At 41.0% G+C, this 17,405-nt stretch overlaps 1 protein-coding gene across 4 annotated transcripts in view; it reads right to left on the minus strand.

Moving 5' to 3' along the window:
- Positions 1–1,728: 1,728 nt before the first annotated feature.
- Positions 1,729–17,405, minus strand: part of KHDRBS2 (KH RNA binding domain containing, signal transduction associated 2) — a 430,380-nt gene continuing 414,703 nt past the window's right edge. Inside the window, exons 9-13 of one of the 4 annotated variants that reach the window (XR_008933671.1) lie at positions 5,634–5,807; positions 3,600–3,650; positions 3,087–3,191; positions 2,929–2,965; positions 1,765–1,827 (exon numbers count right to left, since the gene is read on the minus strand). Coding sequence is in view for 1 of the 4 variants with exons in the window: in XM_056856626.1 (XP_056712604.1) it covers positions 5,710–5,807 (98 nt within the window). In the remaining 3 variants the exon portion in view is untranslated. Of the gene's footprint in view, positions 1,828–2,928; positions 2,966–3,052; positions 3,192–3,599; positions 3,651–4,704; positions 5,808–17,405 lie in introns of those variants that run through there. The other 3 variants (XR_008933669.1, XR_008933670.1, XM_056856626.1) reach the window with 3 other exon arrangements.

The raw sequence follows: 17,405 nt of genomic DNA on the forward strand, positions 1-17,405 counted from the left end.
AACCTCTTTAGGTGGCAATGCTGCTAGTTTGCCTCCTGAACCCGGCACAGGCATTCCTTTCAGGAATGCACTGTGAAAGTCTCTCCAGTGGGATGATTGTATGCCCTTCCTATTTTCCCAAGTAAGTCCTACTGGAAATAGAATTTCACAGTCCCTATCCCTTCCTGATTCACGGCTGAATGGAGAGAGACAAAATGAGAGAGAATGCTTGCAGGTCTTAGATTTGATAAACCTGCACTGAGGTGCTCAAAAAAGGAATTACACTCTTTCAATACTCCAGATTTTCCAAAGAAAAGAACCTTCCTCTAAAAAGCCTTATAAAGAACCCGGCAATTCCATTCTGGATAGGCTAGGCTCTGATGTCCAATCAAGTTTTCACTCCATTTGACATCTTAGTACATGAATGCTCTGCTGTATACATTGCTTGCTTAGGTCGAAAATTGACCTTTGTTCTACAAACTGACTTGCGATTTACAGATTGAAGAGTGAAAGCCTGAAATTGCCTTCATGCTTTCTGAAACTTAAGCATGGCACTTTCCTAGTGACAAGATGAAATGTTAGATGTCAAAGGTGATTCAATTGTCAGAAATAAAGCAATTTTTTTAGTGAATGGGTTTTCTAACAAGGTTTGCATAATCAAAATAAACTTTTAAAACAGAATGTGCAGACTTAAAGAAGACTGCTTATTGAACTGGAACTGATACTTTTAAAGAAAATGAACTTTGTCCAGCACATAGCTACATATCTTTCAAAACTTCTTTAATATGATTGCAGTGCATCAGATAAATAGGGGAGCAGTTCATCTTTGATTTGGGGAACTTGTAAGGAAACAATTCTCAGTACAATTGAAAACAATGGGCTGAATCCTGGAAGAATTGTGGATCTTTTCCTCTGCCCAGCAGTCCTTTCTGACCCCAGGAAAATTTATTCCTAGGGTTGCAAGACCCACCTTACTGGTTGGAGGTTGTGAGGAGGGGGGAGAGGGATGACATTGCCCTCTCCTCTCTCATCTGTCAGCAGAGCTGCATCAATGAAAGAGACAGAAATGGTGATTTCATCTCTTTCTGCCTCCCCGCCACAGTCCCCCATCCCACATGGGTCTTGTGACTTTTCTGGGGTCAGAAATCAGGTGGCATTTTGAGGCTATTTAATGAAGATTCTCTGGTCTCAGGATCACAGTCAAGTAATTTTTAGAAATAAAGTCTCGCCTTAACTTTGTTACCACATTGCCATCAAACAGATACATTTCCAATACCAAGTTCTAAATATTAATATCAAAGAGGAATAGGTCTCTAACCTTTATTGAAATGCCGTATTTCCTCTAGGCGAGAAGGCTGTCCGACCTTGCTTTGTTCCTCGTGTTAAATCAAGTGCCTGCTTTTTGTGTGACACACGCAGTTCATTCCAAAGCCCTTCCAATTCACTGGAAACAATAACAATCCTACGAAGGAAATGAGACAATAAATCAGTGAATGTTTGGTGCTGAAGATTACCTTTCAACTACCTGTTAGGACAAAGTTTTTGTACTTTGTACAAAACTGGAACAATAAATAAATGCTCATAATAATTATAACTGACTTGGACCTATTACAGTGTTTATTTATCATACTGTGTTCTTCTGACGAACTAAGAACAGCTTAAATTTGGTTCCCAGATGGTTTCGTAACCAGGCAACTTATGACACCGGATCTGGTTAGTGTGACCAGTAGAATGTGCACCTTTGACCCACATCCTGTATTTTCCTTGAGTTCTCTCCATTTTCCATCCGGACAACATGCATATAGCAATGGAACACTGAATTTCTAATTTTGGAACAAAGTTGGATTCCTGGTGATGGAGTAACAAGAACAACATTTAGAGCCCTTTCATAGCAGCCAGGTTAAATCATTTATGCTATTTTATTATTTGTAGTAAATATACGATTCATAATGTTAGTAAATGTTTTAGAATTTGTATCTTCTTTGGCCTCACAACAATTCTGTGGGACAAGTTACCATTTAGGAAATATGTGACAGCAATCCACACCCTGGGTAGTGGATACTGTATTTTCAAACTGTAACACTGTAATAGGGACTCTGTAGTAATGGTTTCCTACCACTGAGAATGAAGAAGAAGCTTGGGGTAGGGGGAGAATTCCAGCAACAGATTTAGTTTGGTTTTCATTTCATGCAGGATAATTATGACCAATAAGTCTTAGCCAAGGATCTGTATAAATGAACGGAACCCTACCAGAACATGTTCCAGAAACATTTATCATTCACAAGGATTCCACAACAGATGCACAGCGATTCCTCAAATGACAAATCAACGTAAAAAAGACTGCTTGAATAAGGTTTGAGGACCTCTGTCCTCAGCTGTGGCCATACTTAATGAAGTAAACTAACTTCACATACGGTCGGTCATTTATGCATGGTTGCTTTAACCTCCTTTATTCCCTGTTTCAGCCAGGATCAAATTTTTCAGTATATGCACACTATCTCATTCCTTGGAAGCTCTATGCTGTTTCAATGCAAAATGAACCCGGCTTTTCCCATTCCTCTTCTGGCACGAATTAAACCATTGATCCTGGCTCATTCCATGGAGTCCAATTGCCAAAGCGGTCATTTTCTCCAGGTGAACTGATCTCTATCAGCTGGAGATCAGTTGTAATAGCAGGAGATCTCCAGCTAGTACCTGGAGGTTGGGAACCCTAACTACTATACAGTATATTTGCACAGAAGTTCTTGTTTCTCCCCATTCTAATAATCCAAACTTGCCCCCAGGAATATTACAAAAAAGAATGAAAACCCCACCCCTCAAAATCTGTTTTCTAGGCCTATAACAGTGTTTCCTCCATGAAGGAATTCCTGTGGAGCAACACACATGAAAAGGTTCTATCAGAATGTAAAATCTGTCATCAGAAGGGAAGAAGTAATCAGTTCTCCTCACTCAAACTTTATTGAATCTGGTCAAATGCCAATTTCACCTGCAAAGTGGAATAAAGAGGAATCAATAAGATGATAGAGATCTATTGTAATAAATCTAACACACATAAATCCAACGTACAAAATGGAGGAAGTAACCAATAATAAAACCCATAAACCTACCTATGCAGGTTCTGAAAAACAATTTGTACATTTAGTGCCTTTTTGCTTCCAATGGATAGTTTATTTATAGAATTTATATGACGATTTTCAAAGAAGCGCTCCTGCCTTTAAAAGAAAAATGACTCAATACATCATGGTCATAAAACTTGTAGACATCAGAAACTGCTCTCTCTCTCTCTCTCTCTCTCTCTCTCTCTCTAACACACACACAATATCCCATTCCACTTAGTACAGTGTTTTCTTTTCTGGCAGAAATCTCTTGCATTGCATGTTGGACATCTTCCACACTTGTGTGTGAGAATTTCTTTGCCCTGTTCAGGTACTCAGAAACAATTCCCCCAGGCTCCTTCCAAGTAAGTGTGCACAGGATGCAGCCCTGCAGTCTGACTGAAATAAATACAATTCTTTAATGCTCAACATTCCTGTGGGATAATAAAAATAAATAAATACCCTGAGGAAACAGAATTTTTATTTGTTATTCTTGCTAGACGAAGGATTGAATATATGGCTTACCTGAGCACTATGCAACCATCTGCTGGTTTGCTGTCCATTGCATTTGCATCCCTGAAATAGTGAGACAGAACACTCAGTGTGACAGACGTAATCCTTTCTATGCTCACTTCAATAAACACTGCAGAGTCAACTGACTGGACATATGTTTCAAAAACTAGTCAAGAACATTAGCATGCAACTCCAGCTGCAAGAGATTTTTTTTTGTTCACAAACTGAACAGCAACCAGCCTATGTTCTGTTCTCATCAAAAAAGTAAACCAATCACATTGACAAAAAGCCACCAGAAACAAAAAATCATATTTAAAAGATTTCATAGTTTTGGTATCCCTACACAGTCTTCCTTTTTTGTCATAACAATTTAGGTTATGTATTCACTGTTAGCAAGAGTTGCATTACTGTTATTATTAATTTTAGTTCTGTTTATTGCCTCAAGGGTTATATATTGTAAAATAATTTTGTTGCCGCTAGTTAATGTTAATTAGTTGTTTTAATAGCCTATAATACCTATCTTGTTATATTTTGGCAGGTTTACTTTTTTAACTATCAGTAACTTAATCACTTGGAATATTTAACATTTGCTGTTGCATACTCAAAATTACAGAGTTACTATTAATGTTACCTGTTTAACGTTTAGTCATCCTTTGAGTCCTGCGACATATTTCCTTAATAATCATCAGCCATCAAGTCTGATATTCTCAAAAGAAATAACAGCCCTCTAAACTGCCTTCAAGGGAGGTGATAATTAGCACTGAAAATTACAAATAAAGTTTTTGAAGTTGAATAGCAACAACTGGGCAGTGACACTGATGATTGGTTTGTCAAGACAAATTATTAGAGAACTACGCAAATGCAGCCAACACACTCCTCGGAGTGAAAACAAGAAGGTGAGTCTATGCAATGCTTACATGTTGAATGGGATATTTAATGTGTGGGGAAACTCAAAGGTTGAAGAACTAGCATTTAGACACTCTAACACTGGTAAGCAGTAATCTTACCTCTTTAAACTCCATTACATTCTCACGAGAGACATGTCAATACAAACGAGTCAATCAGTGTGTGTGTTTAGCAAAATCAAGCTTAAAGGATAGTTTAAAAATCCATTTATTCTTCTAAAGCCATTTTTTTCCATTAACATGTTATACATTAGTGTCTGCTATCCATGATTCATTTCACAGTTTAGTTTGTTAGCTTTTAAATTATTTAACAACCATAAGTTATTAATACAACTTTTAAAGTCTCGCACATATTCTTAAAACAAACTTGGGTTCATTTATAGATTTTTTTGGAAAAATTTGTTTATATTCAAAAACATTTTAGGCATCTCTTGAAGAAGAAATCAAGCAGGCATTTAAAGCTAAAAACACGTCATCCCAAATTTAGTTTCTTACAAAAGATTTCAGCTTTATTGACAAATTATGGCAAACATGTTTGACAAAATTATGGTTCCTATTTAGAGAAGCTTACACATGGAACTTTATGTGATTTTAAATAAAATAAAAAATAAAAAACCAAAACAAATACAGGTTAAAACATTGGACAAGTTCAGTTAGCTACATACATACAGTAGCTGCTTTGTTGTTAACCCCATTAAAACAGCATTTAGAATGAAATTTACAAACTTAATACTGAACATCTTAAATCTATCTAACATATATTAAAAAGACAGATTAAAACATCTTATCTACATATTGATTATCATCTGGATCGAAAAGGTCATGTTACATTTTTAGCAACCCTTGATTATCATAAAACTCAGCTTTAGTAGCATCGGGGGGAACAGGACAGATGCATGGTGTGTAACTGCTTCATGCTTTTTTCCCCCTGTTTTGCTTTAAAATTACACACAACAGTGAGGCACAATCAAGAGAACATCATCTTGCTGGATGGTTTAGACAATGCTTGCCAAAGGTCTTGTCAAGTCCATGTTATAAAATAATACTAATGCCAGTGTCACTCCAATGTAGAAACACAAGAAGTATATCTAGAGTAATCATTAGCAGTAATTCCTAGGATAGAAAAGAAATGGGCTATTACTTGTCTTGTTGCTGTTTACTTGGAGACCATGGGTTATTAATTGTCTTTAAGATGAGGTCACAGATGAGGAGGACCTTCAATATCTACCATAGGGGTGTTCCCTGTAACCCCCTCTGGTTGACCTGGGAGGTGGTGCCTTTAAGCTTGGACGGGTTATGGCCCATTCTTCTTGTGCTAAAACAGACAAAATGAGAAGAAAGAATTGGCTTTATTTTGCTAGGCATGCATATGCAAGAGATCACACAGAGCTCCCCATGGTGCATTTAGTAAACAAAATATGAGGATGGCTTTATGATCCATTTTTGTTTCCTTCCTTTAAATCTTATTTATAAGATCCAATTGTCTGGCATGGCAGTTGTCACTAAAGACCGGCAAACCTCTTTCCCTCATTTTATGCGAGATATGAATACCCAATTTACTGGTAACACAATCAGCTCTAGGAAAAAAAACCCACCACTGCTTTAAGTCTGCTTGCTCCAAACCTATTCCATAACTGAGTTTCTAACACGCTATGCTAAAGCACCAAAGTGGATATCATTTTCTGCAGCTGGTACATTAACTGGATCAGGAATTGAGTCAGAAGTGGGTAATTGAAATACATGTGATTTTCTGCTTCCACATTCAACTAAAAAAGAAAAGAAGAAAGAATAGAAACCACTTGGAACTAAGGTGGCATTAGTACTGATTTTATAGTGTTTGTGGGTAATTCTGAGTATGCATGAAAATAAATTAGCTACTATATACACATTAATCACTTTAATAACAAGAATATATTGATTTACTGTAGCAGTCAAAGCCATAATGGCTCTTAGTGGATTTATTCTTACCATTGCGAATTGCACCTGCATGTGGTATCCTCAAGGCTGCTGTATATTATGGTTCATGAGTAGCTTTCATTTGCTTGATGGGTCCCTAAAAAGCTTTGTTGGATACTCAAGACTCTTTTATAAACTAACACTTGTGCTAATCCCACTACTGGTGTTTGGAAAAAGGGAAGGGGTGGGATGATGAGGGTTGACACATATGAAAGGCATCAGATGCATTTGATGACCTGCCCCTTTGAACTCTTTGCACCCAAGTAAGAAGCTGTTATGCTCATGAAAGTTACTGCAACTCTGTAATATAGTAATGTCCTTTTGAGGAAATTGCAGCTGTATCCACACTGGCTCCAAACTCAGCCAGTGATCATGCTGGGCTTGTTTATCATCACCTGCACACATCTTGTGCCAACAGATGTCAACCTTCATCACCTTGCCGTGTAGTAAACCACTACCAGTTTTAAGCTATGCTTCTCAGCACCAAGGGCACTCCATCACAACCCACCCCATCGTCAGACAAGTGATGGGCTGTTCAGGAAACCACCCTCCATCACACCTAATGCCTCTGGGTGCTTGCCAGCTCTCCCTACTTATTGTAACTCGCCCAATTCCTGCCAAACTAGTTATGGCTTAACCAGTTAAAAGTCAGGCCTATTTGTACACACCCTTTGAAGACATTGTGAAGCAGGTGAAACAGGGTTCCCCAAAGGCCAATTTTGGCCCCAGAATGGCCAGCTAACTCCATGATATCCCATGGAGCAGAGGTCTGCGTGGGTGGAGTAGAGGTCTGTATCCTCAGTTTCAGCCCAGTCTCCATTTGGCTGGAGAACACCAGCCCCAGCCAATCTAAACTTCATGTCTCATATGAACTGGAGAAGGGGCCAGGATAACAGAAGCCACAGTGGAATGCCTGTAAATACATTTCTGTAATGTATTGCCCTCCTCCTGAGGCAACTGCTGCTGCTGTATTGACTCATGGAAGTTTTACTCTGCTTTAGTGTCTAAACTAGCGCTTTTAAAAATTATACACATGGTGTCACTCTCTAACCACCCTCTCTCTCATATTCCTGGTTTGCTCAGATCTTTATAAAACCATTTTTGATAAGACCTTTTTGGAAAGATCCCAGTCCAAGATGTTTGCACACCTAGTTTATGGTAATTTTTGAAGGTCCTACCCACATCGGTGCCATTTGTTTGTCTCAGCCCCCATCCCATGGCCACCATTCCCCTCATTATACCACTGGAGAGCTTTTTTAAAAAAAAATCTGTATTTGTTACATCACTATAGTATTACAGCAATATAGCAATTACCAATTTAAACAAAAAACCCTGAAAGAAGCCCTCCATTAGCACCCACTTTTCATTTATTTCATAGAAGAAGACCAGATTAATACAGCCCTTCCCCCAATTGGGCAATGCAAATATATATTGAAAGCAACTTCTTGACAAAGGGAATGACAAGCACATGTAATAATACTACAGACGGGCAGCCCATTCCTGAAGGGGGCTGAAGCTCCTTTGGAGCCAGCGTGACCCTGTGCTAGTGTAAGTGCCACCTTATCATGGAATAAGGTAGCCCCTACATCGACATGGGGGCAAACACTCTGGGGTTCAGCCGCTGCTGGCCCTTGGCTTTTGATAATCATTATCAAAACATACTTCTAAAATTTTAATCTTGAGTGTTCTACAGCAATGTCAAATGGCCTTGGACATTGTTCTCTTTTCTTGGACATTTTTTTTGTCATTTGTTCTTGGACATTGTTCTTTTTGTCATTTTCTCCCTCCCCTTGAAAATGGGAGCTCCAGGACCATCTAGGCTTTTCCATCAACTTGGCCAGCCTCAATCACAAGCCAGAGATTAAAGTGACAAAAAGCACTGGTAGGTCACAGATCTTCAGTAGCTTAACCTAATTTATATAAAGCATACAAAGAAATCTTGGACAAAAAGGACTGTGATATACTGGATGTGTTCCTGATTGAGTTCTTTTAGTTCTGAGATGAGAGCTTTAAACTATAATCCCTTGTCTCTTGAAATATACTCCAGAGGTGCTAGCTGAATGTATTATATATGAAGAGCAATTAGATGTTTAGCAGTCATTGAAGTGAGAAAGGGTTCTTTTCTTTTAGTTTTTAGGTCACTGTGACCATCTCAGTTAATGACTAGCCCTTCAGTATTTTTCTAGGAGAAACTACTTTGGTGATAAGCAACCAACCTGTGCAAGCAAGACAGTTCTGTGATTAGTACGCTAAGGGAATAAAAATATGCACAATTATGTCTGAGAACTCATTCCCAGATGAATCAAATCAGTGATCTAAGTTGTGCACCTGCACTAACAAACTCGCAAGCAGCCTACAGCCAAGACACCAATTAGAAAACAAGAGAGTGCATGACGTCTGTTCATATGGGTCAGTGGCAAAGGAGAACAGACGTGGCAGGTTCCACTTGAAAAACACAGCAGATTGCAAAAGTCATGTAACAATGTAAGGGTGCACAAGACAGATTAGTTATCCTCTACCATGACTAAGTTTCATCAGTGCTTCAAGTTGATTGCATTTATACTTTGTCAACATTACAAACTCTGATGTTGCCTCTGATCCCCCGCACCAATAAATGTATAATAATCTTGCACTATGAGAGGCAGGAGAAGAGCAGGCCCACTGATGGCTGGAGACAGGGAACAAAATCCCCAGTTTCTGGGTTGTTCTCCTGAGAAATCAAGGGAGCTGCCAGTATGATGTCTGGGCATCTGGGCTCAACTCAGGGCTTCAGCATCCTAGACGTCACTCTCTGTGTGTGTGTAAAGTGCCATCAAGTTGCAGCCGACTTATGGCGACCCCTTTTGGGGTTTTCATGGCAAGAGACTAACAGAGGTGGTTTGCCAGTGCCTTCCTCTGCACAGCAACCCTGGTATTCCTTGGGGGTCTTCCATCCAAATACTAACCAGGGCTGACCCTGCTTAGGGATCCATAATCCCTCTGCTTCACTGGGAATCGTAGCAAGAGAGCACTTGCGAATGTTTCAAGTCAAGTAAAGGGTTTAGGTGAGGGAATGTGGAACCCTAAAGAGGCTTTCCCTGCTCTGTTCCTTGAGGATGGCATGTATCTGTTTGTGTCTCTCAATGGTTTGCAATGTAAAGAGGGAGCAAGAAAGGAAAAGTAAATCCTAGGGTTGCCAACTCTGGGTTGGCAAATTCCTAGACATTTGGGGGGTAGACTAGGGTTGCCAGATCCATCTTCTCTACTGGTGGGAGGTTTTTGGGGTGGAGACTGAGGAGGGCAGGGGTTGGGGAGGGGAGAGACTTCAATGCCATAGAGTCCAATTGCCAAAGCTTCTATTTTCTCCAGGTGAACTGATCAGCTGGAGATCAGTTTTAATAGCAGGAGATCTCCAGATAGTACCTGGAGGTTGGCAACCCTAGGGTAGACCATGGGGACAGATGGGTTTGGAGAGGGGAAGGTACAATGCCATAGAATTCACCCTCCAAAGCAGCCATTTTCTCCAAGAGAACTGATCGCTGTAGTCTGGAAATCAGCGGTAATTCCGGGAGAGTTGCAGGCCCCACATGAAAGTTGGCAACTCTAAATCCCACTGATGTCAGTGGGGCTGATTTCCCCACTGGCCATCTTTTCCTTGGTAATTTTAGATTTATTTAAATATATAAGAGAGGACTCGGCGGAAACCTTACTTGGATTTCTAAATGATTATTTGAATGTGTGGCACACCTTGTGCCCAGAGATTGCATGTATGGATGTAAGTTTATTATAGCCATGGTGCTTTGAATGCATCATGTCCTCTCTGCCCCAAAACATAGAAAGCAATGTATGTGGGAGCAGGGTAAAACAGATTGGTAGGATTTCTATGTCTTTAAAGGGCATGAGATGACACATCATGAGATGACAAGAGTCACTGGAAAAGACAGTCATGCTAGGAAAAGTTGAGGGCAGCAGGAAAAGAGGAAGACCAACAAGAGATGGATTGACTCAATAAAGGAAGCCACAGCCTTCAATTTGCAAGATCTGAGCAAGGCTGTCAAAGATAGAACATTTTGGAGGACTTTCATTCATAGGGTCACCATGAGTCAGAAGCGACTTGACGGCACTTAACACACACACAAAGGGCATGTGACAAGTAGAAATTCAACAGATGCCCTTTCCTCACCATGGAGATGCATGTGTTTTCATCCTTATGTAGTTTGTAGGGATTCTTTATCTAGGGTTTCCAACCTCCAGGTGGAGATTTCCTGGGATTTCAACTGATCTCCAGGCAACAGAGAATAGTTCATCTGGAGAAAATGGCTGCTTTGGAGGGTGGACTCTATGGCATTGTACCTTGCTGAGGTCCCTCCCCTCCCCAAACCCCACCTTCTTTAGGTTCCACCCCCAACATCTCCAGCTATTTCTCAACCCACAGCTAGCAATCCTGTCCTTATCCCCTATCCCGTCATAAAAAAAATAGCTAGAAATTCAACTGATAAGAGTCTTTCTCTTCATGGCATCTGTTGAATTATTGCCTGACATGGTTTAAAAACCACACAGTAGCATTGCTGGAAAAATGCTATCAACAGGGCCTGCTTTAGCACAGTCTAGCTATACCATTTTTAGACCTGGTATTAGCATCATTTCAGTCAGTTTTACTCTGCCTCTAACTTGTTCACAGCCTGTTTGAATTCTGAGCTAGAAAAAGAAGGAAGCAGAACATTGCAGCAGGGCTGCTGGAAACTAGAAGAATTTTAGGAAGAACTGGAAAGGCCTAAGGACATGAGCAATCATAGCTATGTTAATCAAGAGTTATGGGATTTTGTTTTAAAGCCACACATATTAAATGCATGAGCAGAAATCTTTTATTAATGTGGATACTTCCAATTTGCTGTGTTTTCACTGAATCAATACAGCAACCTGCCATTAAAGGGGGAATAGGAAGTTAATTGCTATTATCACTAGCTGCCAGCCTCCTTACGTTGTGATCAATTGACAGTTACATATTATCATTTCAGAACTGTTACTTAAAATTCACATTGGCTCTTTGCCATTGCACTCACTGGGCTTTGAGTAAATTTCCTGGAGATGCTGGCAGCGTCGCTTTATTTATGCACAGTCTGTAACACACATTTAAAGAGATCATGCCCTAATGCAATGAGCAGAAGAGACATATATCTCCCATAGATGTAGCATTTGACAGCCAGAATAAAATTTCACCAGCTACTTTTCCTCTCATTTGGACAATCCTTTCTAAAGAGGCCTTAATACTTTAATACCTTAATCAGGATGAATGTGAAACCCCTTGAGAGATGACTAATGCTGTAAAGCCATCACTTTATCCCCAAGTGCACAGATGGCCTTACTTAGCCGCAATCTTTGCATTGGCGTCCAGTTAAGGTCTAGACTCAAACTGAGGTTCTTGTTTTGACCTTGATAATTTGACATTGGAACTTAGTAGTAAGCCTGAAATGTTTGACTTAGCATATTCTGTACAGACATGTTTCTAATGACTACTGTGCCCCCTAGTCCCTCCCCCCCCCCGGTCCCCTGCAGGTGGCCACGCCATGCCTAGGGTTGCCAGGTCCCTCTTTGCACCGGTGGGAGGTTTTTGTGGCGGAGTCTGAGGAGGGTGGGGTTTGGGGAGGGAGGGACTTCAATGCCATAGAATTGATCCCATCCAACGGAGGAGTGCGTTACTACACAGCCCAAGTTGGCAGCTGAAGAAGACCCCCTCTAGTGGTCGAAACAGGGAATATCCGGCAACCTGTATTTTATATATATGTGATCTACTATTGCCACTCGTCTTATTTAGGAGTTATTATACTCCCAACAGCAATTACGGAAGATATCTGCTATTTATCACCGAGCCTGGACGCTATTGAGATTACATCCACATCTCCTTGGTGCAAGTTTGGCGAGATACTCGCATAAGACTTTTTGACTGTGATTCAGATACTTGTAATTACAAGTTGTTTTTGATTTAATATGCACAGTACTACACAGACAATGATTGTATAATTGTATGTTGACTATATGCCTGAAATTGAACAAAGACATACCTTGCATTTATTGAATGCTTGATTTTCTGCTATTTTGATTTGCTAACTAACTGTATAGCAGGCTAACTCTCATTTACCAGTACCTGGAGGTTGGCAACCGTAGCCATGCCTGGTAACACTATCAAGACTAGACTAGTGTTAATGCACTCTACGTGGGGCTGTCTTTCTAGACAGTTCAGAAACTTCAACTGGTTCAGATTGTGGCTGCTCACATGCTAACAATGAGCACATAATGCAATGAGCACATAATGCCCATTTTATCCAAATGCACTTGTTCTCCATTTGTTCTTGGGCCTAGTTAGGGTTGGGAAATACCTGGAGTTTTTGTGGGTGGAGCCTGAGGAGGGCAGGGTTTGGAGAGGGGAGAGACTTCAATGGAGTGTAATGCCAGACAATCCACCTTCCAAAGTGGCCATTTTCTCCAAGCAAACTAATTTCCAGCCACCATGTGGAGGTTGGTACCCCAAGGCCTAGTACAAAGAGCTGGTCTGACCTTGAAAGATGTAAATGGTTTAGGTCCAAAGTACCTAAACCAAAGTACCTAAGCCATTACTTTGTAATGGCTGCCCCTAGACTTTGAAACTTCCTCCTCCAGGAGTTACATTTGGCTCTCTTACTACAGGTCTTCCAATGGAGACTGAAAACTTTTTAAATGTTTTTGGAAAGCCTTTTAATTGGAATGTTATCTCTAGTTATAAGTCATGTTTGTATATTTGTGACTTTTCGGAGGATTAAATACCTCCTGCAGATAGGGTTGCCACGTCCCCTCTTTCTACCGGTGAGAGTTTCTTTTGTGCGGGTCTGGGGGGAGTGGTTCACATGTGCACACCAGTGCGCGTACACTCCCAGCTTTCAGGGTAAACCATGAAGTGATGGTATCGAGCCAGGAGCATGCGTGTGAGGATTGCTGTCCCCTTCCTGCTTTCACCTGCGACCATAACTTGGTCAGCGGGAAGCCTGGTTGATTGGAGGGCAATTGCCCGCCACAACCAGGCAGTTGGGAACCCTACCCACATATAAATAGCATTAATCTAAACTGAGGCCCAATGCAGCTGCTATTTCCCTTTAAAAATGCTTTTAATGTGGCCTTGTCACACATTTAAGAATCTGACCTTTACTATGAAATAACTAACGTTTAAAATATCATGATTTAAAATGAAAATAAATCATGTCATATATGCATAGGTTCCAAGACTAGACATAAAGCACATATATTCAGGTCACAAATTACTCTAGATTTTGAAGAAATAATAAAATAGTAGATTCTTACCATAATTACACAATAGTGTACACAAGTAGATTTATCTCTGTAGAAATTATAACATTACCCACTCTAGAAATATCTGTCAAAGATGCCAAAGGATTTACTACATCATCCTTTAGGTATACCTTTGGAGAAAGAAGTTTTAATTGGCCTTTAGGGATACTATTAATTCAGTCTCCAAAGAAAAGGATTCATTTCTTAAGAAGATGAAGAAAAGCTGAAGAAAGGACGGAAGAGAGGGCAGGAGTGAAAAAGCGGACAAGTGTTCCATAGGGTGTTCTGTAAAACCCAAGATCAAACTAAACCTTGAGCTGTATCACTACGAATGGCGTTCAATTACTAATTGCGCTCATTAAGACAGCAAAGCTCAGGAATAGGCAACATTCTTGGCAGACATCCCGGTAGAATTCAGCAGAAATATATATTCTGCCTATAAAATAAACCAGTGTAAGTAAGGAAGCTTCCTATTGTTTGTATTAATTTGTATCTCAACTCCCCACCCCCAGGATTTATAAAAAGCAAAACATTTAGAATGTGTAGATAGCTAGAAGAATTAGCCAACAGTGAAGAATTTAGCATACATATCAGTTGCTGTGAAGGTACAGCTGGCTAAGACAACCAGATTGGTTAGATAAATAAATAAATTAGGAGATAAATAGGCACAACTGTTTCATGATGACCACACATTTAACATGGTAAAAAGAGGACAGGATGTCCTTTTGAAGATTTCTTCCATGTGTTGGTGTAAAGGCATTGAAATCATATCTCTTCTTCAGGGCCCGTCCACGGACGTTTGGAGCCCTAAGCAAACTATGACTTTGGTACCCCCTCCCAATTCAAGAGTTGCATGAATGGCTGTGAGCCTGATCTTCTCTCCTCCATCTGTCAATTGGGTGGGGCCAGGGGCTCCTGGATTGCCACTGCCTGCATTGCATAGTGGAGTTGGAGGCCACCGGGCAGGCTGGGGGTGATAGGAGCACCACCACAGGGTGTATTTCTCGGCTTGCCAGCGTCCCACTGGTGCTGGGGGATATTCGCCATTGGCTCCCATTGCCTGCTATGACTGCTGCAGCCACTGGGAGGAAATAATTTTTTTTAAAAATAGCTGTCAGAAACACCACGATGACACTTTTCTAGTGAAACCCTGGAAGTGATGTCAATCCTCACTAGGAATCACTGGTATCTCTATGGTTTTACAACAGAGTTTCTGGCAATTCCTTGGCAGGCATAACATCACTTCTGGGTTTTCCTGGAAATGACAACATGCCATTGATAGTGGCACCTTCCATGTCCCTGCCCTATGGTCCCCTACTGGTTGCCAGGCCATGCCTTGCAACTCTAAGTAGGTGGGCCGCAGGAACCAGGACATGGGATGGGGACAGCAGTTGCTGCTGTTGCTCCTGCAGCGACTGCTACAGTGAGGAAAAAGAATACAGCTGGTCTTTATAATTCTCAGCCCCCTCCCGTGTACAGCTGCAAGCAGGCATTGGGCAGGAGTTCCTGCCAGGCCAGTGATTGTCAGAGCCTATTGCATCTGCACCTTCCCACTCCAGCTGGGCTTCTTGTTTCCAAACGTCAGTGGCAGTGTGGCCTTTGCAGGGTCTCCCTCCTTCCTTTGTGGGGACTGGGGCCAGGGCCCTTTTCTAGGGCTGTTTTTCCTCCCAGTCTGCACCTGCCTGGGACCTTCTGCAAGCCAAGCAGATGATCTTGGACTTGGATGATCTTGAAGACCAAGTCCTATGAGGAAAGGTTGAAGGAGCTCAGTATGTTTAGCCTGGAGAGAGACGACTGAGAGGTGATATGATAACCATCTTCAAGTACTCGAAGGGCTGTCATATAGAGGATAGTGCAGAGTTGTTTTCTGTTGCCCCAGAAGGTTGAACAGAACCAATGTGTTGAAATTGAATCAAAAGAGTTTTCAGCTAAATATCAGGAAGAACTTTCTGCCAGTTAGAGTGGTTTGTCAGTGGAACAGGCTTCCTCGGGAGGTGGTGGGCTCTCCTTCTTTGGAGGTTTTTAAGCAGAGGCTAGAAGGCCATTGTCAGCAATTAATGATTCTGTGAACTTAGATCATGAGAGGAGGGCAGTAAGGGTTGTGTCAGCATTTGGCACTCGTGGCCCTTTCTTACATGCCCAGGGAAATGCTGGTCGCTACTTTGGGGTCAGGAAGAAATTTTCCTCCAGGCCAGATTGGTCAGGGATCTTGACAGGGTTTTTTTTTTTGCCATCTTCTGGGCATGGAGTAGGGGTCACTGGGGGTTTGGGGGGAAGTAGTTGTGAATTTCCTGCATTGTGCATGGGGTTGGACTAGATGGCCCTGGTGGTTGCTTCCAACTCTATGATTCTATGATTCTAGGATCTACCACTGAGCCACAGCCCCTCCTACAGTGCTGGCCTTTGAGAAACAAGGACAAATTTTTGAGTGTTTGGAGCAGCAAACATTTCCAATTCAAACTATGTAAGGATCCTCCCATCTCTAAAGCATCCCCACCATTTGGTGTGTATCTTCTTCTGACCATCCAACAGACTATAGATGAATAGGGCTGCAATGAACAGGGAAAGGTGGTAGGAGCCTGAGATGGTAGCAGAATGAAGGGGTATGTCAAGATGGGGAAGTTGGAATTAGGAGAGAGGGAAAAGGACAGGATCTGACACTCACCCACCCACTCAGCCACAGCCAATATGGTTACATACCCTTACATATGAAGATAACACTAATGATAGAAAAAGATATCATTCCTATTTGCTAGCAGCATTATTTGTAAAATATGCCATTAGAAAATTATGGTTTTAAGCCAAGCATGCACAGAATGATATTGTGTTTTGGACTAATATATGCTCAGTTGTTGAACAAATACAATTATTTTTGAAACTGTCAGCTTGGATAATCTTTGGTGCTTTCCATGCATGCATCTTTTGCCTTTTTGTGATTTCCAGTAATTCTTATCTAGTAGTATTGTTTGCCCTACTTAAGACATGTTATAAACTGGAGTAAATGAATACGCACAACAATAGAACTAATCTGAATCACAATCTGGTGAATTTTTGTGAACTTACGTGTATGAATTAATTGTTTTAAGTAGACAGTGTAAAATCAAAATAATGTGCCAAGCAAGGGATAGTCAGGGGACTATTAAAAGTGTTTGTAGGGCAGATGTCCCCTAAACCCACACTGGCACAGTTATGAATGTTAAATGTTGCTTTCAATGGGAGATATATGCATGTGTTTAAATCTTTTCTACTTCAGTCAATTGTACTTAGAAGATATTGTCGAAGGCTTTCACGGTCAGAGTTCATTGGTTCTTGGGGGTTATCCGGGCTGTGTAACCGTGGTCTTGGTATTTTCTTTCCTTACGTTTCGCCAGCAGCTGTGGCAGGCATCTTCAGAGGAGTAACACTGAAGGACAGTGTCTCTCAGTGTCAAGTGTGTAGGAAGAGCAATATATAGTCAGAAAGGGGTTGGGTTGAGCTGAATCATTGTCCTGCAAAAAGTATCAGAGGTAATATGCTAATCATTGTCCTTTTTGCAGGACAATGATTCAGCTCAACCCAACCCCTTTCTGACTATATTGTGAGGGTCTCTGTTTATGTGTCTCTGCTTCCCATCACCTGCTATCAGTGAACTCGTAAAAGCAGTTCACACCTTCTGGTC

The sequence above is a fragment of the Euleptes europaea genome, chromosome 10 (genome assembly GCF_029931775.1).
Source record: "Euleptes europaea isolate rEulEur1 chromosome 10, rEulEur1.hap1, whole genome shotgun sequence".
Taxonomy (NCBI): domain Eukaryota; kingdom Metazoa; phylum Chordata; class Lepidosauria; order Squamata; family Sphaerodactylidae; genus Euleptes; species Euleptes europaea.